At 37.5% G+C, this 25,671-nt stretch overlaps 2 protein-coding genes across 2 annotated transcripts in view; one reads left to right on the forward strand and one right to left on the reverse strand.

Moving 5' to 3' along the window:
• STX17 (syntaxin 17) overlaps nucleotides 1–5,907 on the forward strand; it is a 74,554-nt gene extending 68,647 nt beyond the window's left edge. Inside the window, exons 5-6 of the mRNA XM_023510546.1 lie at nucleotides 2,530–2,616; nucleotides 3,375–5,907. Coding sequence (XP_023366314.1) covers nucleotides 2,530–2,616; nucleotides 3,375–3,614 — 327 coding nt within the window. The 3' untranslated portion in view covers nucleotides 3,615–5,907. The remainder of the gene's footprint in view (nucleotides 1–2,529; nucleotides 2,617–3,374) is intronic.
• Nucleotides 5,908–17,203: 11,296 nt separating this feature from the next.
• The window catches only part of ERP44 (endoplasmic reticulum protein 44), a 78,212-nt gene continuing 69,744 nt past the window's right edge, over nucleotides 17,204–25,671 (reverse strand). Inside the window, exons 10-12 of the mRNA XM_023510547.1 lie at nucleotides 21,409–21,533; nucleotides 20,195–20,297; nucleotides 17,204–17,769 (exon numbers count right to left, since the gene is read on the reverse strand). Of these exons, the coding sequence (XP_023366315.1) occupies nucleotides 17,668–17,769; nucleotides 20,195–20,297; nucleotides 21,409–21,533 (330 nt within the window). The 3' untranslated portion in view covers nucleotides 17,204–17,667. The remainder of the gene's footprint in view (nucleotides 17,770–20,194; nucleotides 20,298–21,408; nucleotides 21,534–25,671) is intronic.

Genomic DNA, 25,671 nt, shown 5'->3' on the forward strand with positions numbered 1-25,671 from the left:
AGAGAGAAGATTTGAATAGCTAGGAGGAAGTTAGATTCTTACAAGAGATAATTATCAGCTTCTGACAACAACTTAAGGGCTACCACTTGAACCTAATTGGTTAATGAATGGCCTGGTCAATAAGCAGGAGTTCAGCTGCTGTAACATTAAAGGGAAATGGAAAAAAAAAAAAAAAAAAAAAAAACTAAAATTATTTTAAAATTTTAACTTAAAAAAGAGTCATCAAGTTACAACATTTAACCTTTTTTAGGAGGGAGCATTATAAAATATTTTCCTGAGGCCTTGAGATTACACTTGGGGTATGTAAATGGTGATAATCCTGGCAGTTTCCGCTCTCTTGCTGGAATTATTTTTGGACTGAGGGAAGGGAGACAGACTGGCTATTTTTCTCTGCCCCTCAACTCACCAAGATGGGAAGGTTGATGGTAAACTTTTAAGCCAGTGATTTATCTGCTAGCATAGACTGTTTCAGGCAAGAGTAGAAAGGGTTTAGGGGTGTTCCAAATGGAAACAATGATAGAGTGTCAGGAATCCAGACAAGCTGGATATTATTAGTGCTGGCACTTTTGCTTTTGTGGGTCGGAAAAAGAAAAAAAGGTGAATTAAAGAAGTTTAATGTCTGAGGAAAATAAAAACTGAATGCTAGGAAAAGATCTAATGTTTTAGTGCCCTAGAACTTTCAAGCAGCATAGGGAAAAGTTTAACATATTTTTTGGTAGAAAGATGAGAGTTATCACTTTCTTGGAGAGATCAGGATGAGTTTTTCCATGTTTTCCCCTCTTACTTTGCAGACATCTCATTTTCTCACTTCATCTTTAGGAAGGTGTAAGTATCATTATCCCCATTTGATAGATGAGAATACCAACACCTAGAAAACTTGAGTAATTTGTTCAAAAGCAGAGTTGGCAGTGCTGGGATTTGAACACAGACTATATAATCAAAGGTTGTGTCTTTAATCTAATCACACGTTTTAGTGGTTCTTGTGAGAATTATGGACTGGCAGTATCAGCATCATCTGGAATTTATTAGCAGTGCAAATTATCAAGCTTCACCTCAGGACTACTGAAGCAGAAGCTCTGGGGGTAGGGCCCAGCACTCTGTGTTTTAAGAATCTCTCAAGGTGCTCTTCTGAAGCAAAGCTGGCATGCTGAAGTTGGAGAGTCTTTGTGGCACTTGTCTCTGACAAAGATACTCAGAGGAAACTGACAAGAGACTTTTTAGGGGCTATGTTAGGAGATGTCAAAATGGTGGTGGAAAATACTAGAATGAAAAGATACCACCAATGGCCTAATAGTGAAAAGGTACATATTTGGCATATGAGAAGAGAAGGGATGTCAGTAATGCTAATAGGAAATAGCCTGGGAAAAAATTAGCTGGGTTGTTTGGGCTTCATGTCCCCAAATGAAATGATAGTTGGAATTAGAAGAGTGTTATTTATGTCTACTTCAATATAAATGAAGAGGTCAATCATATAAGGGCAATCAAATACTTTAGGATTAACGTTGAAGTATTTCACATTTATTGTAGATGGTGGCATTTATCTGAAATCAGAGATAACTCGTTTTTTCTGCAAATCACAAAAATAAAACTAAAATATGCACTTATTGATTGGTATGGTTGTTCACATAGGTTTATATATTTTAGCAAATATATAGCATTTAGCATTTTAGCAAATATATAAACCATACTCTACTATTAAAATGAACACATATGTAAATTCTATCTAAGTAAAGTTTACTTAAAAATGAGAATGCGTTTCTGCAGCATGTCATGAATTCTTGTCACTGGAGGCATTTGAGCAGATCACTTCAACATTCCTTCTACTCATAGGTTCTATTATATGAGTCACAGTGGCTGTTGTGCCAGCACAGGTGTTGCCATTTTATGTGGAATCCTTTATTAATATATTTGATCTGAAACATTTTAACTTGTCATGATTTTAAAAATGTATTAAAATACACAGTTGTAAAACATAGAACAGTTAATTTATTCACTGCTTCCTACCATATATCACAAGTGGAAAGATTTTCATGGTGAGATCAAACTATATTATAGTCTTACTCCTAAAACATAATAATTTGTGTTTATTGGATCAAGGGCATTTTACTCCTAAGGTAAACTTGACTGTTATAAATTGAATCTTCAAAGAAGGTAAGTTAGAGAGGTGGGGTTTTTGGTTTGTTTTCTGTTTTTTTCCACTAAACCCAACATGATGTGTAAATGCTTATTTGGATTTTTTTCTCCTGGAAAGTAGATTCATGTGTTTGTACGTTTGAATGAATTTTAGTATGAGATGCTTTTTGCTATAAAGTTGCCACATTTTTTTATTACCTAGTAATTAAGTCCCCCCTTTTTTCATGAAAGTGAATTTGTCCTTTCAACATGGTTTATCAGATGCTATTAATGAACCACTATTAAGATGGCAAGGCTGCAGTACCTGGGGCCCTGATTACAGGAATTAAAATAGTGTGTGTTGGCTCCCTGCTGCTCCCCAGCAGGAACGCTCACTCATAATTCCTTTGCATCTAGTCTCAGCAGGAGAAGATTGACAGCATTGCAGACCATGTCAACAGTGCTGCTGTGAATGTTGAAGAGGGAACCAAAAACTTGGGGAAGGTAAGATTCTGCTCCTGCTGACAAATCAATGGTACTCTGGCTCACAGGAATCTCTAGTATTAACCCAATTGATCGGCTCTCTTCAATGTTGAGGGAACCAGCAATTAAGGAAATAAGGAAGAAACGACACATAGGTAGTGCAAGAAATCAGTGGTTGTAATATTCTACTCTAAGATTCATTCTGTCATAATAGAAATTCCTTCAAAGACAGAATAAACCATAACCCACAAAAAGGCATTTGGTGTTATAAGGGACTATTTGCAGAGGTTCAGGGAGGAGTGAGAGGGTTGCAAGAATCCAGTCAGGGTAAAAGTGTAAGGTATGTGACAGCACGCGTGGAGTGGGACCATCTATTAATATTTTCCATGAGATGTTGCTTTTAACCCCAGGCACAAAGCAACAGAATAATCTCTGTGCAAAATAAAAGCTTTAGCGGGATCTGTGACTGCTGAAACTGTTTAAATAAGCCTGCTAGATAGTCAGTGAATTGATTGTTTTGCAAGTAAAATCAATTCGTAGCAGTCTACTCTTTGTAGCTCAGTTCTCTAAGTTCTGAGATCTGGAGCAATTGCAGTACCTGTGGAATACCTTCTCTCTCCCCCACCCCCCACCAAGTACAATCTCTAAGGTTAATTACGTACCAAGAGTTAAAGAGGCATTGCCAGGAGTAATGAGAGGAAAATGCACATCACCACAGGCAGATATTCTCAACTCAATTTCTAAATTGAATTTTTTTCTTTTCTTTTTTTTTTCTACAGGCTGCAAAATACAAGCTGGCAGCTCTGCCTGTGGCAGGTGCACTCATCGGAGGAGCAGTGGGGGGTCCCATTGGCCTCCTTGCAGGCTTCAAAGTGGCAGGAATTGCAGCTGCACTTGGTGGTGGGGTGTTGGGCTTCACAGGTGGAAAACTGATACAAAGAAGGAAACAGAAAATGATGGAGAAGCTCACTTCCAGCTGTCCAGATCTTCCCAGCCAAACTGACAAAAAATGTAGCTAAAAACCAAACTTTGGTATTATTGGTGCCAACATGTCTATCCTAATAAGGACCTTTGCTGCTGTTGGACACTCAGTCAGCTTTTGGAACATGAGTATATCAAGATAACAGTGGCTGTAAATGCTCAAGTGGGATTGAACTGTGATAAGTGGATCTATTTTGTTGTTTGCTGGATTGTTAATGGAGATGTTAGAGATTAAGAAACTGGGCCGAAGACTTATAATGTCTGTCAGGTAAAGTTTGAAGACTGCCAAGGAGCAAATTTTCTGTCTGGAAAGGTGAGAACTGAACCAGATAAGGTCTTGAAATGTGTAGAAGTGTTGGGTTGTGGAGGAATAGAATTGGTGAATTCTATTCCTTAAGGTGAATTCATAGATGATTTAGGCCTGTTGGCAAGGAAAAAGAATGGGAGTTCAAGATCCTTTGCTATCAAGTAGGGAAATCAGGAGCTTGTGAGAAGCACAGGTGAACCCTATTGCGATTTGATCCAACTATATTTTCTGGTGGAGGACATTAATACAGTAAGGAAACAGAGACTCAACTTCTTTCATGTTTCTTCATTTGTGACAGTGGTGGCTGCTTTTCTGAATTCTTCCTCTGCCTCTCTTTAATTACAGAACACAGAATTTTAAGTGGTAGGAGACTTATTAGGCCAAGTCACCAAACTTGCTATGTCAACCAGTCTCCTGACACCTCAAAGATCTAGAGCCCTTTGTTGCCCCTCCCTTGTAATTTTGAAAAATTCTTTGGTTTGTGGGGTGAATTCTATTCATATGTAATAAGGACTTTTCTCATAGTCTTTTTTGTCTTATTTCCCATCTCTGTTCTTTCCTGTAACCTCTAGGTTAAAAAGAAAGAAAATTTCAAATATTTCCAGCATTATTAGAGTTTGGGTTCAAATGGTGTGGGTGAGACAAGAGATCATTTCCTGGGGCATCTTCCAATTTTGAGGGGTGGTTATCTGCTGTATAGGGGTGTCTCTGATGCCCTATAGTCTTTAGGAGAGCTAGGAACTAGCTATCTACCTCATTTCTGTTTCTACCATCCTTTTCCCCAGGCTTTTTATCTCCCGTGCTTCACTTTTGCTTTTCGCAGCTGCTATTTCTTCCCAAGAATGGCATTCATACTTACCTTTTCTCACCTTCTAGATGGACAAAGCCCCATGCCAAGACTCAGACCCAGTGAAGGGTTTGTGGTGCTAATCCCAACATTCAATGTTGACACCAAGCCTGGTCCAGTCCAACCCTTCATCTATCTCAATCTGGGGGAAAAGACTTTAAGTTTAGGAAAAAAGAATCTCCAAGAATACAGGCAGCCTCCCTCTGTATCCCAACTCATTTGAAATAGGAAGGAAGCACCTTTTGCCTTACTCTTTACTCTTTTCTGAGGACAGGAATTGGCACCTTCACCCCAGAAGGTGTGAACTGTCTCTGCCAGGAGCCAAGGTTCATCTGGGGCTTGAATCATTTATCACTTAGCTTTTCCCTTGCTGTGTTTACTTTTAATAACTTATTGATTGCCACTTTTCACTTCTATGTCTAATCTAAAGAGACATTTCTCTTTCATACTTTTCGAATCTTACCAATGAATTCCAATGAGACAAAGCACATTTGTTATTAACTAACTAGGAAGTACCAGGTATTTCTCTCTGCTAATTTATATCTTTAATGTAATACCAAGAAGAAAATACTTTGAATAAGTGCCAGATTCTGATCTAGTATCTTGGATGTCTTATACTGGGATAATTGTTTTTGAACATCTTTTTTCATTTTTTGTCCTTATTGTCCTTTTAACGGGGTGTTCAAACCTAGAGAGAATCAGAACTTACTCAGTTGCTTATATAAAACAGGATCCCTAAACCTGAGTTCTAGGGTGATTCTGATACTAGTCTAGTCAGCTGAAAATAAATTTTAAGTTACATCAAGATTCATCATTGAATTCTATAATTTCCCATGTTTTACCCTTCTTCATTACTGCATGTTAGCCCACTATACCAACCCCAAGTTGGCTACTGTTTCGGCCCATTATCTTAGCAGCAGCACTGGGGACTCGTAACGTAAGGCTGGTTTACATAAGGACCTGAAGGGGAGAGAGGCCTATATTTGAGGTTCATGTTTTGGAGCGATCTCATTTTTTACTAAGTCAGTTTGGAACACCACTGTGTATTCTTATAAATCTTTAATTCATACTGCTCATCAGGATTGGAATATTACTTTAGCACTCTTCAGACTTAGGCAAGTTGTAGTCCTTTTAAAAAGTTTTATAACTTGGCTAGTCACAGTGGCTCATGCCCATAATTGTAGCACTCTGGAAAGCTGAGGCAGACAGATCACTTTAGCTCAGGAGTTTGAGACCAGCCTGAGCAAGAACCAGACCCTGTCTCTACAAACAATAGAAAAGTTACCCAGGCATGGTGTGTTCCTATGGTCCCAGCTACTTGAAGGCTGAGGTGGAAGGATGGCTTGAGCCCTGGAGTTTGAGGCTACAGTGAGCTATGATGATGCCACTGCACTCCAGCTGGGACAACAGAGGAAGACTCTGTCTCTGAAAATAAAAGGTTTATAATTTAAGATTATTTAGAAATTGTATCTCTTTTCTCATAACAGAACCTAATAGTTAATTTTTTTTTTTTCAGTTTTTGGCTGGGGCTGGGTTTGAACCCACCACCTCCAGTATATGGGGCCTGTGCCCTACTCCTTTGAGCCACAGGCACTGTCTGTAATAGTTAACTTTTTTGTAGAAATTTTTAGAAGTGTTTAATCAACTATAAATGAAATACAAAATTTGTAAGTATAGTCATTATGACAGAAACCAATCTTAAAATTGGATTTAATGTCCTACAGTATTAGATTAAATTTATCTTCCGATTCATGTCTTATTTTGCTCTAAGAAGTTAGAAAGGAAAGGAACTGGTTAAGGTATTATATAGGAGCTCATTTGGTAAAAGGTCCTTTGAAACATAATCTGCAAGCTTCTCTGTGGAACAGAGACTTGGAAGCTTTTTGGCTGTAACTCACAGTAGAAATGCATTGAAATCAAACTTCAGTGTAGTGATGAAGCAGTGGACACCACTGCGTGTGTTGCATTCGCATGCTTTAGTTAGCATCCTGTCTTAGTTTTTTAAATATGCCAGTTGCAAAACCCACTGAATTGATTGAATAATCTACCAGTGGGTTGTGACCCTTAGTTTGAAAAAAACACTCTCACAGAGGATCTGATATTTAGTAAATACCTTCTGTTTGCCAGACACTTCCTCCAGTATGTTATAAGGTAACTGAGCCTTGGTGGAATTAAATAATTTGAGGGGGTTATTTGACTACAAAGGGGTGAAGCCAGGATGTTAAGTAGGTCTCTTGAGCTACTAAAAGTGTTGTCTCTCTCATACTGTGCTGCCTCTACATAAAATTAAGATTGGTTATCCCATCTTAACCTTTACCCACATAAGCTTTGAAACTATATGTGCCAACTCAGTTGTACCCTTTTTCAAAACCTCTGATTCCTCACCAAGTGTTCAGCAGCCTCAAAGTTTTCAGTGGTGCCTGAGAAGCAGAAGTACGTAGTGCTGAACTTGGTCCTTAGATTATGAAATTAAAAGTGTTCCACCCACACCCACCCACACATCCTACAAATGTTCTCATATTCCTTGCTTATAACCATTGTTTAAACAATGCTTTTAATATAATTTAAAAATAAACTTTAATGCTTTTTAAAACAAATTTATCATATAGAATCAAATTATTATCCTTTAAAATGATGCCCTTGGGAATCATTTTAAAATGATGCCATGCACTTTGGTGATGCTAGTATCACTTAGGCCCTTTTAAAAACTTTTCAAATTGCCAGCAAAGACATTTTGCAAACCACATTAAAAAAAAGTCACCTCCATTTTTATTAGTCATAGATTATACTCCCTTGTCCTATGACATCTCTCTTCCCTCTTTAGTTCTGCTTTTCTCCTGCTGGCTTAAAAGGAGTGTGCTGGAACTGGCCAGAGTTTCTTTGAGGTTAAACTGAAACTGAGTACTGTAAAGGGAGAATACTATGATCCCCAAAACTTGCTTCTTGTGGGCTGCCTGCCTACTCTGAAACACTTTGCACAGCATGAGGCTAGATACTATTAACATCAATCCCAAGGATTGAGGAAACCTGTAATATAAATATATTGTATACAATATTCTTCACCTGTGAAAGTACAGAAGCCAAACAATTCTTTGTGTTAACTTTAAAAATGAAAGGTGTTTTTCAGGGTCCCTTCTGCCCCTCATTGCTGCTACATGAAAACTGGCTAGGAAGGATGAAAAAAAGCCTGAGGAAAAGGTTCTCCTGTGAATCAGGAAATATTCTTGATTGGCCGTGGCTAGTAGGCACTTACTGATGTTAGCTAATGTTATCAAGTAATCATAAGCCTAATAACAGGCAGAAGAGGAGTGTCCCCTGGAGCCTAAATCAATATAAAAAGTTCAGGTTCTGTTAACACTTTATTTTATTAACACTTTATTTTGTTTATAACAGGTGGGTCTCACTTTTACATTCATTAAGTCAACACCCTTATCCAGAGAAACTTCTTATGTATCAAAGATAACCAGTGGAAAAAGATTCAGATAGTGTGTGTCTACCCTCAAAGAAGCTAGTTTATTGTGGGAGACAAGAAATATAAATGTGCAATATTAATTAAGGAAATAAATTGAAATAAAAGCATAAAAGGTGTCGAAGGCAAATGATTTGCTCAAGATCACAAAGCTAGTTAGCCTGAGGGCTATAATTATAACTGTGATCTAAGGAGAAATCATGAAAGTGATGTAACTGAGTGTTACTGTCACATCGGGTTGCCTCCTGAGGCTTACAGTCTTTCAGATCAGCTTTAACATCCAAATCAGGCAATGGCTATAAAGGGAAGAGAACTGGATGGGAAATCCTCAGGTCAGAGTTCTAGTTTGGGCTCTGTTTAATCAGGGACAGCTGCCTTCTCCCATTTTAGCCAGGGATTCCCGCCACCTAAAGGATCACCAGCTTGACTCCCTCCATTCTTTGTTTTTGAGACAGCGTCCCATTTTGTCACCCTCAGTAGAGTGCCATGGCATCACAGCTTGCAGCAACCTCAAACTGTTGGGCTTAAGTGATTCTCTTGCCTCAGCCTCCCAAGTAGCTGGGGCTACAGGCACCTGCCACAGCGTTGTCTATTTTTTTGTTGTAGTTGTCATTGTTTGGCAGGCTCAGGCTGGATTTGAACCCGCTAGCTCTGATGTATGTGGCTGATGCCCTAGCCGCTGAGCTACAGGCGCTGAGCCAACTCCCTCCATTCTTTAAATAACAGTTACATCACTCTAGTAAATGTATTCATGGCCATCACTCTAGTAAAAGATACCTCACACTCCACACTTGATCTTACCCAACTTTAGGTGTCTCGGTTCCTCATATCACTGCCACAAAAACCAAGTCAGTTTTCATTTTTCTGCTGGAAAATTTTTAGTGGCTGCTGTTGAATACCGAATAAAGTTCAAATCCCTTAGATTGGCATTCACGGCCTTCTATATTCTGGACCCAGCTTTATCCCGTCAGACTCCTCACCATCTGATTTTTTAGTGAAAAATCAGACATTCCTCAAGAATGATTTTAAGATTCTTCTATGGAGAAGGTACAAACTGGTAATAAACTATGTTTACATTTTTCTGGCCTAAAATGATTTCTGTAATGCTTAATTTTGCAAACCTAGTCAGCTGAGATTTACTTAAGCTCTTGAACAGGCTTAAAACATGTTTCCTACAGAAAGAAACCTTTATTACACCATAAGAAATTACATTTAATTTCTTCACTTTCAAAATAATGTCAGTCTTTTCACCTGCACATTTGATACCCAAAGTATGAGGATTCTTCAGTAGCATCATAATCCAGCCTTGAATAGAGAGACCATTATCCAGTTCTGTGAAAAACTTCCTTAATATTTGAGAAAGTCATCCGTATTTCTTTTCAATACACTCTTCGAGTATTTGAGATTTTCTTACAATAAGGTTAATCACTAAAAAGATGTTTACTTGGGTTTCACTAATTACCCTAAAGATGTTTTCCTTTTTATTGTTAACTACTTGGTATTGGCAAAGGTCAGCACAAGAAAAGGCCCAAAGATGAGAATTTCTACAAACTCTGTGAGGTTTACTGAATTTATTTGTCATTTATTATGTAGCTGAGAGGTGCCTAAATAAGGAAACATGCAATAAATTAATTCATTCAATAAACATTTGACTGAATGTCTGTTATGTGTTGAGTGCCGGGCCATATAGAGAAAAACATTAGACCCCTCTAGACTCTATCCTTAAGAAACATTGAAGGTGATCAATTCAGATACCTAAAGAAAGTAAAACAATATAAGTACCCTAAAAGAGGAATGAATAAAGTAATTTGAGGACCAAGTAATGGAAGGATTAAACTCTGTCTGGAAAAGAAGGGGAAGGATTTGTGGAACATGTGGTATGAGAGCAGTGCCCTAAGAAACAGGCCTGCTTGGAAATGGGGTGATGGGCTTCAAATGGCAGAGGAATTGGATGCACAGGGGTTCAAAACATTGTGACCTCACAAAGCCAAGGAATTAAATGTAGATGAGTGACAAAGCTGGTTAGATAGAAACATGGAATATGGTGGTTATAACTATTTAAAATTCAATAATTCATTGTTTAAAGCAGATGATATATTGCTTTGTGTCCAATACGACTGTTACAATCCTCTGAGTTCGTCTGGAGTTCTTGGTATATTTGGCATGTTTGTCTTCCTGTCCCACATGTAAGAAATGCTTTGTACTTTCTCGCCTCTCTGCTTGTGAGAGCCCTACTTAATATTGAATACCCACTTTATTCCTGTCTAAATATTCACTGAAGACCCCCAGAGACAGCAGTCCATGAAATTTACCTTTTAGTGGTCAGGTGCTTTGTGATCCAGTTTTCCATCTTTGTATTTCTTGACCACTGCAATTCAATGGTTCCTATTTTCACTTGTGGCTGATTTTGCAGTGTTTCAGAACTTCATAGGGGTAAAAGTCTTTCATCGGTGGTGGTGTGATCTTCCCAACTATACTATAACCTTCTTTCAGGTCAAAGATCATACCATCTGCTTCTTGTAGTGTTTCTTGACATGAAATACAGCAATAGAGAAGGGAAAAGAAACTTCTCTCCTAATAGTGATTCTTAGATGATTAGTGAAGTCATATCATGTGAGATCTGCTCTCTTTCTCTTTGGGAGATATATATTGAAATGTTCAATAGCATTCTAAGACATACCAAATCTTTGTTTAGTACCCACTTTTGTATGTTAATAAGAATGAATGATGTAACAGAAGAAATCTGGAAACCTTTAGGACTTGAAAGTCATGAATTAAAAATTTCTGAATTTGGAGATGAGGGTATTTCTCTTTTTCCAATTAAAAGTCATGACTTGGAAAAAAGAGAATATGAGATCTGAATCACCAAAAAAATACTGTGAGAAGAATTGGATTAATTTATTTTCTCTTTTACCGTAAGATTATAGGGTCTGAAGAGTAAGTATCCAAGAAAGATTGATAGTCTGATAGACTAATATCAAAACAGGGTCTAGCAGTAGTAATTTAAAGGATCTGTGAGGTAAGCAGAGATTGGAGTTGGGCAAAAGCAGGGATAAAGTAAGAGGTAGGCGGTTTGTCAAGATTTGAACCCAGGTCTCTAATGCTGAGGTTACCAAACAGCCTCTCAGTGAACTGATAGGAATGAAAAGGAATAAAGTGTCTGGTATTTAATAATTCTTCATAGTTCCCTTTCTTTCCTCTCTAGGCTTTACTGTTTATAACAGGTTGCTACCACTTAGCTAGGTAGGGTGGGGGTCAGCCTCTCTCCTTCCTCTAACTCAATACCTTACTATCTTACATGGTGGTCATAGGATTAAAAAAAACTAATGCACGTTAAGTACCTAAAATAGTGCTTGGCTCATAGCTGTACAAATGTTAGGTGCTACTGTTATTACAAATTTTTCCCAAAGGAAATGAACATTCATAAAAAAAAATCATGTACCTATACGAATAGTGTTAGGGAGTCACCTAAAATGAGCAGTGACTTGGGAAATATATTGAGAAGTCTTAAAATTATTTTTTAAAAGGGTCTAGTTATTAAGAAGTGATATGATGGTAACAGGTGCCCAGCAGAAAGAACATATTTTTCATCTATTAAGAATGATATCCAGACATGAAAACATATAAGATCAGGTTAGAAGTAGGGGGGTGATACCTTCCCATTTGTCTGGGACAGTCCTGATTTACATCTGTTGTCCAGGTGAAATTATTACCAATGCTCTCTAGTTTGAATAAAAAAATTACACAGTCACCCTAGTTATATGGGCAATGAAAATATGTGTGGAGTTAACAATTAACAAAAAAAGAAAAGAAAACCACCTATGTTTGAAAAGAATTGATCACTTATAGGTTCAGAAAAAAATGCCCTAAGGTTAGACAGGAATCAGAAAATAGGAAATAAGCCAGAACACCAAACTTGGGCAAAAGTTTCAAATTTAGGGGATAAAAGTTGGATTAAATAAGCCACAGTCCAGGAAATATACCTTTAAATCCTAGAAAATATCTGAAATAAACTGTTAAATGTTTTTAGTCAGAAAGCCATGCTCATTACAAATTAAGAATTGATCCCTTGTTCTGTTGTTCTTACTGTGTGCATAGCCTGGGATGCCACGTTCCATTTCCCCTCTTTGGCAGTGGTGAGGGCAGGAAAACAAAGCATCAACGTTCTAAGATTGATCTAATCCTACCGAAGCAAGTTTATACAAGGTACCAAGAGAGTGAGCATATGACCTCCTCCCGGCAGCCATCCCAGCAAGAACTTGTGTAAAACACACGGGACTCAACATAGACAGGCCAAGGCCGTGAACTTTCATCTGACAAACAACAGGTCAGCAGTACCTGGCAGTACTTTACTATTACGTTAAGACAACAGAAGAATGACAGCCTCTATTAATATAATTCTCCTGGAAGGGGGGAGCCTGACATATTCAGGATGTATATAGCTCTTTCCGTTCCTAACCAAGAAGCCATTTTCTTTAGGAAGGTTCCCCTGACCCCCAAAGCTGTGCACACCCTCATGTGCTCTGTGGCTAACTCACAACGTAGCACCTACAACATTCTGTAAGACCATAATGCTAAAAGAAAAACAAAAAAAGTAGATGAGTAAAAAGGTGACTATAATGTTATTTTATTTTTTACCTTTTTTTTTTGATCTTCACTCAACTTTCAGCTCCTTGCTGGTAGGGACAGTCTCTTGTTAACAGTTTCATCTTTAGCCTTGCAGCAGATCAATTAACGTTTGCTGAATGATATATGTACAGTGTTTTGCAAAACATACATGGCATTTTTGTCACCTCACCATAGTCTGTCTTTCCACAAGGTTAAGTGAGGGGTCAGATTTACCACAGAAAATGTGCAGAATTCATGGGAAATTCTCCAATACCTTTGCAAGAACTCTGCATTGCCCGAGGGCACAAGTGTTTTCTTATAAATTTGTATCTCTGGGTTGGTGTGCACTTTGAGATTAGACAAAAAGTCTTATGACACCAAAGCCAGATTAGGATATGGGATTCAAGGTGACAAGACTGACCTAAATACACATTTGTGACTGGCAAAATCATCATAGTTCAGATGTGCAAATCAGCAGGAGAGTCCCTCCCACTGAGGGTGATGCTTTCTCGTCCTTGGTTCATTCATTTGCTCACTTTCTTACTCTACCATCAGTGTGCCCTCTGCTTGCAGGGCGTTAGCATGGTGATAAGGAAGCGAGGTACAAGTCCTCCCAACTCTGAATTAGACGGCATACTCCAACTACATAAATAAAGGGCTGTGGGACCACAGAGGGTGACAACTGTCTTAGGCATTGAAGGATGAATAGGAGGAATTTACCAGGCAAGGTGGGCAGAAGAGGGGTTTTTAGAGAAGCAGTTTATAAGCTGTATCTTTTTCCTTCCAGTAACTCCAAAATCTCTTGTCTTAGGGCGGCCACCTTTCCCCTGTGTGCTCTTCAAGAGGGAATTTTGATCTTTCAACTAACGGTTGGGTTTGGTTATGATTGGCACATGGATTCACACAGCTTCCTATTGTAACTAAAGTACAATCAAATGATCTTGGAAATGACTTTAAACCTGGGAAAGCTAGTGACTCTGGTCATTTAGACTTAGTAAAATGTACATATTATTTCGGGAAGAAGGAATTAGTAAAACGTACCAACTATAGAAATATTTTATAAATATACTTTTATTACTTGGAAATACATACAAAAATTCAAACACAGCTAAAAAACAGTTGCTAAGAAGAGGTCCTATCCAACCTATTTTAATAAACACATAAAACAATTATAATCAGCATAAGACAAATTAAAGTCCTGAAACAACTTGTCGTCAGGGCCTTTAAATATTGGGTTTAAAAATTGATAATTGTTTTATTCTTTACACCTATTTAAATCTTTCCCCCAAATACAGACCACTGACATTTGTTTGGTTCATGAGGTTTTATTTTAGAAAAAATAGCTAAAGCCAGTAACTATAACTATTTTGCAAACTGGAATACAATGGCCACTTCCAGTCTTCTGTCACCTTACATTCTCCATGGTTTCTCAAAAATTCCCAATAGTTGTTAACAAAAAGCATTTGCAACTTCCAACAGCTCTCTGGGATGTAGAAGTGTGGGCCTAACAGCCTTGAAATCATTTAATGTGGCAGGAATATTTTTTCCTCATTTTTGTAATTTTGTGCTATTTTCATTCTGCTTTTCCTGATTGTCACTCAATCCATTACATTATTTTATCCACTTCCTTTTGCCCTAAGGTTTAAAAAAAATTAAAAAAGCCTTCTTCGCAACTTTAGCATTTTCTATAAATTTAAGCTCATTTCAAACACTGTTTTCACTCTCCTCTTTGTAGCTTTTATCATGTCTGTTCCTCCCTCTTTTGCACATGACCTTTGACAACTTGACTTCATCAGAGAGCTATGAGATGCTGTAGATAGACATTTTCTATCTTCCTCTCTAGGTTCATTTAACTTAAAAAATTTGATTTTAGAATGTCGTCTAAAAGTTCTTGTCCTTTCATGGTTCCCCTCATAACTGGAACAATTTTTGAAAAGCTGGGAAAGGTAGCTGGCTAGGAATCAGGGAGACCTCCCTCTATATGGGTTTTGAGTCCTCTCTTCACAGCTGAGGAGTCTGAGGCCCAGAGTAGAGTGGATAAATTGAGGAGACTTCTACCTGTTACATCCTCTGACTTACGGCTGAGAGGGGAAGAAGTCTAAATGTGAGACCTGCTTCCACAGTATTCTTTCTCAAATATAAACACACTTCTCTGTGTATAGTCTGTTATCAGATCTCCACTGCTTACCACATGGAGTACAAACCTTTTAGCTTGGCCTACAAGGCCCTGTGTGACCAGCTCCCATTTTTTCTCCAGCTTCTTTTTTCATTTCTTCCCACCCCCGAATGCACTAGCCGCACTATAAGAACTTATTTTTTCTAATGCATTATGCTATTTCATATACCTTTGTTCAGATTATTCTCTCTTCCCAGATCTCTACATCCTGAAGGACATCTATTCCTCTTTAAAAACCTCAGCATAAAAGTAATCTCCTCAATGAAATCTTGGGAATTGAGTGCTCTTTTTTCTCCTATCATTATGGTATAATACCTGTTAGGATTATATCCATCTATCTGACCAGACTGTAAGCAACTCCAGGGCAGAAATCATGCTTTATTCATCTTTGTATCTTTCAACACCTACTACAGTACCACAAAACTTGCACTGAACAAATGTCAGAGTGAAATCTGCTTCCCCACGACTTCCTCCAATCATAATTCGATCCCTGTAATCCACAAGATACCAGCCTTTCAAACTGCTCTCAGACCCAACTTTTCTCGAAGCAAAACAGCCTTAACACTGATGTTTTAAAACCTCTTACTATCCTAGCTGTTTTTTCAAGGAATGCATTTGAGCTTGCTAATGATTTTCTATAAAACAGAGTACCAAGCCCTGATGAGTGCTGATCCTCTCAGGGGTACAGACATTACCAAGGTCACTTTGTTTCTCATTCATTCATTCAATAAACATTTGATGATAACTACTAAGTGTCTGAAGTGCTAGACACTAGAGAAATAGACAAAAAATTAAGTTTCTGTGTCCTCAATGGCTTTACAGCCTAGAGAAGACAATAGTAGTGGCAGGGTAAAGCCTAAGTCCCAACATGTGTGAACACTGAACAGTATACCCTCAAATCCACTCATTTTTTAAACAGCCACTCCATTATAATCTTAGGTCATACTGAACATGTGCTTCTTCAGGCTTTTTCCATAACTGCTCTCAAGCTAGCCCTCTACAACTTAATACCTGAATGTTATCTTTTATTATTTTTTTCAAACTCAAGTACAGGATTACAAATTTATTCTAGTTAATTGCACATACTGATTTTGGTCTTGTGTGCTAGCTTGTTGAACATTTGTGAATTTTCATTCTGACCTTCACAGATTTGGCCTATCATCTGAATTGAAGACCACAACTCAAACTTCATTCAAGTTACTGATTAAAAGTAATGAAGAGAACAGAACTATGGCCCAACATCTAGAAAGCTCTGTCCTACTTTCCTACTCTGGTAAAATATACTAAATATGCCCCTTAATATCTTATTAATATTATTCTGAATAAAACTATGGAAACTATGGATGAGTCATGCATAACCAGGAATTATAGGCTGATTTTTTAAAAATAACAATCATTAAATATCCATTATAAATATTCGTTTTATTTTTAAAAGAATTAGAAGATGTTACATATATTACATACTACATATAATGGCACGTGTCAGCCTTTTAAGCTTAAAAATAATCTTTCCCCAAACTGGGATTGATTTATACCCCAAGTATAAAATGACCCTTGGCCTATAGCACCAACCCAGGCCCAGAGGAAAAGCCAATTTTGAACCTGTCTGTCCTCTGGCACTGGGCTTCCCGATATGACACTGAGGGTCCTCTCCCTCTAGTTTTATTCCCTGGCAGTACTGAGGCCTGGCACAGGGATTTATCTTACTGTATGATGCAGGCCTGGGAAATCAGGGAATCTAGAGGGGGTAAGGTCCTTTAACAATTTCACAATGGGGAAAAAAATTAAATACATATATTCCTTATTTGTTTTTTATCTATCGCATCGTAACAATACAAGACAGAAGGAGATTAGAATTATTGAAATACAATTTCTCTGCTCATTTTTCTCTTTGGAAATTGTAGTGTCATGATAGGTAGAGCTTTAAAAGTCATCTAGTTTGATATTGGTAACCTGTTCTACTGGTATCTGCCTTTCTCAGATTTAGGTATAATTTATTCAAAATTTCAAATGCCATCCATATGCCACTTTTAAAAACAAACACAGAAATTTAATAATACTTTTCTTTTTCTTAATTTATAAGGACAATTTCTGCCAAATGTTCTGTCTTATGACTCTCCTCCGCTTCAGAGTATGTTTAAATCATACATTAAGAATCAAAAAAGTACCAATATGGAATTTTCATAAGCAATATCCGACCAACCAGTAAAACACAGTACACAGTGTAAAATTTTAATTTATTCCCCTCCCAAGTATCCAGAATATATATACCCTTAGCTTTGAGAAATGTGATACTGAAAATATCAACAGAATTGATCATATGATAAGAGTAGAAAGAAAAGCACATACTACACATCCCTAAGTGCTCCGTACCCGAGTGCAAGTTAATAATATGTTTCTGGCACTGTTACCTTTGACTTGTTTTATAAAAACTTTACAGGACAGATTTTAACTGGAGACAGGCCTCTGATTTTTATTTTTATAACCCTAGCAGATTTTTTTGAAGAGGCTATATTAAATGACAATGCATTTTGAATCGGGGAGAAAAAAAATTAAAAACCCAAAACTTCTTTCAGTTTATTCAAAATAAAAATACACATAGAATTATGAAAATATAGGTTTACTATTTCCACCACGTAAGTTGATGCTGCTGTTGAAAGGCTTGCAAATTGGTTTTCAAGTTTTTAAAGCTCATCTCGATCCCTCAATAAAGTATACCTATATTCACTGGGTGCTAGTTTCTGGAAGGAGCTCTCGGGTGGACTGCTTGCTACATCTGGGGCTTGCTACAAAAGAAAGAATAAAACATTTTTATACCAATATTATTTTATAGTTATTTTAATGAGAATATTAGATGAATAATAGTTGCCTTATTATTATTTGCTTATACAACTGTGTGCAAAGATAAGAGTTAAATGTGAAACCTTGCTTCCTCATTTCCAATGCAATTACTCAGCTTCTCCAGGGCAAGGCTGCCACTGGGCCATTAAGTATGGCCTATGTACATTTGCTGAGATGTGGCAGAAGAAACCAACAGAGTGCACACCTGGGTACATTCCTTGACTAGTCTGTAGAGGTAACACAACCCTAAGTTGCCCCAAACCCTTCCCTCTTAAAAATAATTGGTAAGAGAATTAAAGACACCAACTCTATTGATATGACTCTTATGTATCAATTACCTAGATGCCAGAAATTATTAAAACTTAGTTGATATGGAGGGAAACAAAAACTTCAATAGTGAAAAATTAATTTCTGTAGTATTTTACTGCATACCAATAGTAGACAAAAATGTACAGTGAAATGGTAAAAGTGACATCCAAGAATTTTAAAGAAAAATCTATCTTTTATTTCCATACTGTGAGCTCCTCAAGAGCATGTCTGATTAGTATAGTACATGGTGCATATGTTACACATGGGAAATCTAAGTGGGACATTCCCATTATAATAGGAAGCAGTGTATCTACAAACTCACTGACTTTGTCATGTTCCTCTTCTCCCATACATTTTTTATTTTTTGTTGAAATATATGTTTGGACTAATTAGCAAAAATTATGTGACTATAAAACAAACATTTATTTGGTGCCCACTGTGTATTAGTTTACAAAAATGAATAAATAAAGGTTCATTGTCTAATGAAATGGAAACAAATCAGGGTAATACAATAATGGTAGACTACATCTTTTCCTAATCTGATAAAATACTAAGAAGGCCTTAGTATTATTTTCTTATGAGGAAAATAATCACCTCTGGGTTATTGCCAAGAACAAGTTTGCCTCCTTCTATAGTTGTTTAATTATCAAAAAAAAAACAAACCTGACCTCAGGTTTAAAGGACAAAGCTTGTCATTGGATTCCTGAAGGGAACTCTGACTCATATAAAGAAAAATTCAGTGTTTTTATTTTCCTTTTATACATGGAAGTTCTTTGGGCAAAACAGTGGATTTAAGTTCTGAGCATATGAAATAGAGATCATCTTTCCTCAGTATCACGGTAACACACATGATACAAATTATAATGCATCACATGCAAATTTATGGCTAGGTAAAGCAGGAACATAAAAATTACTTGTAACAGAAGTTACAAGATAGAAATAATAAAATTCTCGGGTAAAAAATAATATATATATATAAAAGAACATAAAAATTTGCTAATTGTCAAGCATTCTTAAATCACAAATAAGAAAGCTGCATTAAGCTATAAATCACAAATAGAAAGCTGCATGGAGCATTATGGATCCTGTATTAGTGAAGGCTCTTTTTTGAGACAGAGTCTTACTATGCCGCCCTCAGTAGAGTGCTGTGGTGTCACAGCCCACAGCAACCTCAAACTCTTGTGTTAAGCGATTCTCTTACCTCAGCCTCCCAAGTAGCTGGGACTATAGGAACACAACGCCAGGCTAAATTTTTTGTTGCAGTTGTCATTGTTGTTTAGCAGGCCGGGCCAGGTTCAAACCTGCCAACCTCTGTGTATGTGGCCAGCGCCCTAACCACTGAGCAACGGGTGCCAAGCCCATAAAGGCTCTTAAAACAGTGATCAAGAATAACAAATCAGGCTCGGCGCCTGTGGCTCAAATGGCTAAGGAGCCAGCCACATACACCTAAGGTGGCAGGTTCAAATCCAGCCTGGGCCCGCCAAACAACAATAATGGCTGTTACCAAAAAATAGCCAGGCATTGTGGCAGGTGCCCGTGGTCTCAGCTACTTGGGAGGCTGAGGCAGGAGACTTGCTTGAGCCCAGGAGTTGGAGGTTGCTGTGAGCTGTGATGCCACAGCACTCTACCCAGGGGGACAGCTTGAGGCTCTGTCTCAAAAAAAAAGAATAAAAAATCATTATTATGATTAGGAAGGCATGGCAATTATTGGACTCCACTGATTTCTTCACGAATGTAATCTGCTTCTAATTTCTACTTTTTATTTCTTTTTGAAGCCTATTTAACCCTTGTATAGCCATATTCCAGAGGTCATACTCCGACCACCTTAGTATATATGACCAAGAATCTATGTAGTAACATTCCTTCAACTTTTTTGAAGGCCTAGAACTTGAAAAGTTTAAAAGCTATGTAATTCATGTATTTTCTAGAGTCTACTCAGAATTTATTTACAAAAATATTCAGGAACTGAAGTTCAAACCTATGCAAGAGCTTCAGATCCTCTTGGAGGAGCACTGAAAAAGGGCAAAAGAGTTCACACTGAGAACCAAACAAGAGGCCTACCTCTCCTGGGGCTGTGTCAGTTGGGTCAGGTCCATGATGGAATTCTCTGTGCAGTTTTCCAGAGTGTAAGTCAAAAACAAATTGCTTTAGTTTCCCAGGAATTCTAAAACCATAGTCAAATGAAATTTATATTAAACAATTAAAATGAACATATCTTTTCATCACCCTCACAATATTAAAAAGATAATTTTTTAAGTTTTACCTACAATCCCACCATCCTACCTGTTGTACAGGCCAGGTGTACATCAAACATTTTCACACAGTTGTAATCATGGTATCGACATACTCGGTATGTCTATGTCTATGTCTAGCTAGTCTATGTCGATAGAACATAATTATGTTCTAATTATTTTTTTAATTATTTATTTATTTAGTTATTGGTAGTTTTTGGCTGGGGTCAGGTTTGAACCCACCACCTCCAGTATATGGGGCCACACCCTACTCCTTTGAGCCACAGGCATGCCCTATGTTCTAATTCTTGTACTTGTTTCACAGAAAATTGTTTATGCTTACCTGTTGAATAAAATGTTGTCCATTAAGATGCTGTACACAGCTATTTATTCTTTACTGCTGGGTGTTTATATGTTTCCTTAATTACATTTATCTAATTAAGAAGCCTTATGTTCTCCAAAATCACACTAAAAATAACAAGGCTCAAGTGAAAAAGCGTTAGGGGCTAACCACCTAAAACTGCAGCTTTGTAACCAAAAGACACAAACAACCTATAACAAAAAAGTCTTAGCACTGTTAAAAATGTCCTTAACTGAGAGCTTGTGAGCCTTCTTTTGAGATACAAGTCTTTGAGGGCATTCCTTGTCAGTAAAAAAACCAGTTTCATCAAATTAATCAGAACCAGGGTGTAGTCTTTTCAAGGTTTTCCCTAAAGGCAGAGTAAGGTGTTTACAACTTCTTCAACCACGTGTGCAGCTTCACTGCATAGCCTAATGTACTGGCAAACAAAGCATTTCCCAAGACCATTCAACCAGCTTTTAGAAAGGAAGGCACTGCCATAGGACTTTCAGTTGTTTTATTTTGGGGGGTCTTCATTTTCTTTAACCATGAAAAAGCTTACTCTGATGGCATCATAAAATTCTGAGGAAAATGATGGATGAAACCAATGCAACTCCACTTTCTGGATATTATTGTCTTAATCACCAGTCATGTGTAAGCAAATGTGCAGCACAGAAACATGCATGTAGCAGAACAGACCACACCTCCCTGACCAGATGTCATGGATCAGGATTTTTTCTTTGTAATTATTTCCTTGAGTTGTATCCAATAAGGTAGGATTACTGGATGAACAAATAAGAACTTCTGACAAAGCATGGGCAAATTCTACCTATAAAACATCAGTTTTGCTATCTGTCTACTGGTTCTTTGAGTCTTTTTTTTTTTTTTTGAGAAAGAGGCTCACTATGTCACCCTCAGTAGAGTGCTGTGGCTTCACAGCTCACAGCAACCTCCAACTCTTGGACTGAAGCACTTCTCTTGCCTCAGCCTCCCAAGTAGCTGGGACTATAGGCGCCTGCCACAATGCCTGGCTATTTTTTTGTTGCACTGGTAAGCTGGCCTGGTTTGAACTCACCACCCTCAGTGTATGTGGCTGGCACTACAACCACTGTGCTATAGGAACCGAGCCTGTTCTTTGAGTCTTGCTAGTATTTTTGCCTTGATTATAACTTAAATTGTTTTGCTAATTTAGTAACCAAAATTACCTACATTTTAATTTACATTTCTTCAGAAATTAAGCTTTTTATCCCCATTGCTTTTTTAAATTTATATTTCTGCTCACATGAATTGTCTGCCTTCTAATTGAGATACTGGTAGTTTAAAAGTTCATTGTGTCTTAAATAGGACCTTTTTCATATCTTACAAAAATCAAAACGCATACTCTAAATTCTGTGAGTTGATTGATTGGTTTTTTAAAATCATTATTTTTTGGTAGCAAAGAATAGCTGGCTGGTATTAATATTACCAGTCTCTTCTCCTTTTTATCCTCTCTTGAGCTTCTGGAAGTGCTGTTTCTTCCCTTCAATAACTCCCACTGAGTTGTAACAACCAATAACTTCATTGTACACCCATTTTGGTTCCCCACTAGCTCCAATGCAGCAGAGAGACCAGCAGGTGCCAAGTGCACAGTTTACAAATACAAATGACTGTCAGGTAGCTGTATTGACAGAAGCCTCTGAAAGGTTCTCTGTGCTGAAGTAATTGCACATGCACCAAAGACAAACATTGAGAGAAGATCAATTTAAATTTAATCTGACATCATTTACTGTCACCCAGAGCAAAGTGCTAAAATATATCCATTCAATCTATAGAATCGCAAATGGTCTGCATTTAGGATAAGGCCCCTACTAGTTTGTTTTATAAAGTCTATCACACCTAATAGAACCATACTTGCTATTTAATAATGATTGAATCTTAAATGTGACAAATTCATAAAGAACACTCAAAAGCATATTTCTCCCTAACTTAATTTTTTTTCCCCTTGTCAACAAACGAGAAAAGAGAAAGAACTGTGAGCAAAAGGCAAAGACAAGAGATAGGAGGAATGTGAAGTGATGCAGTTGAAAAACAGATTACAAAAGAGCTCTTATCTAGCTTGCAGCCAGAAACTATCCATCATTATTAAGAAGTAACAATCGGTGAATTAACAATAAATTGCCAAGAAAACAGACATGGTATTCTGCTAAGCAGGAAAATAAATGGACCCTTGCTATAATAAATAAAATGATATATTTCACACTTTAGATATAGGTAAAAAAATTTCAAATCAGAACACCTAACTGTTTCTCTCCCATACTCTTAAACATGTTGTTTACAATTCTCTATTTTCAGGTGAGGCAAAATTTAGACACAGTGAAATGCACAAATGTTAAGTATGAATAAGCTTTGATAAATGCATACAAGGTAAGAAGTATTTTATTATTTCCTTAAATTTACATGTGTAGAATTCACTTGTTAGGCTTCAGTTCTATGAATTTTAACACATGCGCAGTATCTTATTACCTCCTCAAACTAGGTACAGAATAATTCCAACACCCATTTCAAGTCAGACTTTCCCCTTCCCCATAAACTCTGATAACCACTGATTTTCCTATGTCATATTAAGGTAGCCATATGAGATTTTCACTTAGCATACTGCAATTGAGATTCACCCACTCTTTTGCATATAAAACAAAACCCCCATTCCTTTGTTGCTGAATAGTATGCCATTGAGTAGATATACAGTTAGTTTATCCATTCACCCATTCAAGGACATCTGGGTTCTTTTCAGATTTGGGGGTTATGAACAATGCTACTATAAACATTTGTGCACAGGTTTTTGTGTGAACTTTTTTCCTCTAGAACAAATACTGGATCATATGATAGATGTAGAAACTAACAAACTTTTCTAGAGGGTTGTATCATGTTGTAATCCCACCAGCAATAAATGAGAGAGTTCCAGTTATTCTACAGTCTCAAAAACACCTGGTATTATCATTATTTTAACACAGGCATTCTAGAACATACTTAATGGCAATTCCTTTGGGATTTGTTTTTATTTTTATTTTGTTTTTTTGAGACAAGGTCCTTACAGCCGCATCATAGCTCACAGAAGCCTGGGCTCAAGCAATCCTCCTTCCTCGGTCTGAGCAGCAGGACTATAGGAGTGCACCACAAGCCTGGTTAACTTTAAAAAAAAAAATTCTTTTTTTTTTTTTTTTTTTTGAAGAGACAGGGTCTCTCTATGTTCCTCAGGTTGGTGGTGAATTCCTGGATTCAAGTGATTCTGCTGTGTCAGCCTCCCCAAATGCTAGGATTACAGGCATTAGCCACCACACCTGATGCATCCTGGCTCTAATTTGTATTCCTCTAATAATGTTAAGCATCATTTTCATATGCTTATTTGCCATCCATCTATCTTTATTGTTTGTTTTTTTCTATTGTTTGGGATTCATTGAGGGGACAAAGAATTAAGTTACACTAACTGCATTTATTAGATAAAGTCCCTCTTATATTTGTGTCCCGCCCCCAAGAGGTGTGCTGTATATCAAGTCCCCCAAACCTCTCCTACCTCCCCACTGCTCACTTCCCTACCCCACCCCTTGTATTAGCTCATCTACTACCTTCATATTAGAACTGAGTACATTGGATTCTTGCTTCTCCATTCTTGTGATGCTTTACTAAGAAGAATGTGTTCCACCTCCATCCAGGTTAATAGAGATGTAAAGTCTCCATCTTCTTTAATGGCTAAATAGCTTAGCTGGTTAATCCATTCCTGGGTTGGTGGGCATTTAGGTGGTTTCCACAATTTGGCAATTGTAAATTGAGCTGCGATAAACAGCCTAGTGCCAACATCCTTATGATAAAATGATTTTTTCCCTCTGGGTAGATGCCTAGTAATGGGATTGCAGGATGAAATGGATGTCTAATTTGAGTTCTTTGAGGATTCTCCATACTTCTTTCCAAAAGGGTTGTATTAGTTTGCAGTCCCACCAGCAGTATAAAAGTGTTCCCTTCTCTTCTCATCCATGCCAGCATTGGCAGCATTGAGATTCTGTTATGTGCGCTATTCTCACTGGGGTTAGGTAATATCTCAGGGTAGTACTAATTTACATTTCTCTGATGATTAGGACAATAAGCATTTCTTTATATGTTTGTTAGACATTTGTCTTCTTTAGAGAAGGCTCTATTCATGTCTCTTGACCAGTGATAGATGGGAATGTTGGGTCAATCCTAGTTATCACATTTTTGTCCGATTCATAATATGCAAGTTATCTTTTCCCATTCTAAAGGTTATGTTTGCTTTAGTTGCTTGTTATAGACGCTTTTCAGTTTAATTAAGTCTCATTTATTTATTTTTGTTATTGAAATTGCCACAGAAGTCTTCTTCATAAAATCTTTCCCCAGACCAGTATCTTCAAATGTTTTCCCCACACTTTCTTCGAGGATTTTTATTACTTAATGCCTTAGAGATAAATCCTTTATCCATCTTGAATAGATTTTTGTAAGTGGAGAAAGGTGCAAGTCCAGTTTCAGTCTTTTATATGTGGATATCCAGTCTCAAGCTATTGCCCTGGGTAGAGTGCTGTGGCATCACAACTCACAGCAACCTCCAACTCCTGGGCTTAAGCAATTCTCTCTTGCCTCAGCCTCCCCAGTACCTGGGAGTACAGGCACCCACCACAATGCCCAGCTATTTTTTGGTTGTAGTGGTCATTGTTGTTTTGGCAGGCCCAGGCAGATTCGAACCCACCAGCTCTGGTGTATGTGGCTGGAGCCTCAGCCACTTGAGCTACAGGCACTGAGTGTATGTTCGTGTTTGGTTTATCAACTATCAGGTGGCTGTAAGAGGTTAGTTTCATCTCATGGTTTTCTATTCAGTTCCAAATGTCAATGTCTCTATTTTTGTTCCAATACTATGCTGTTTTGATCACTATAGCCTTGTAGTATAGCCAGAAGTCTGGCAGTGTGATACCCCCAGCATTGTT

The sequence above is a fragment of the Otolemur garnettii genome, unplaced genomic scaffold (genome assembly GCF_000181295.1).
Source record: "Otolemur garnettii isolate 467f Iridium unplaced genomic scaffold, OtoGar3 scaffold00014, whole genome shotgun sequence".
In the NCBI taxonomy this organism is placed as follows: Eukaryota; Metazoa; Chordata; class Mammalia; order Primates; family Galagidae; genus Otolemur; species Otolemur garnettii.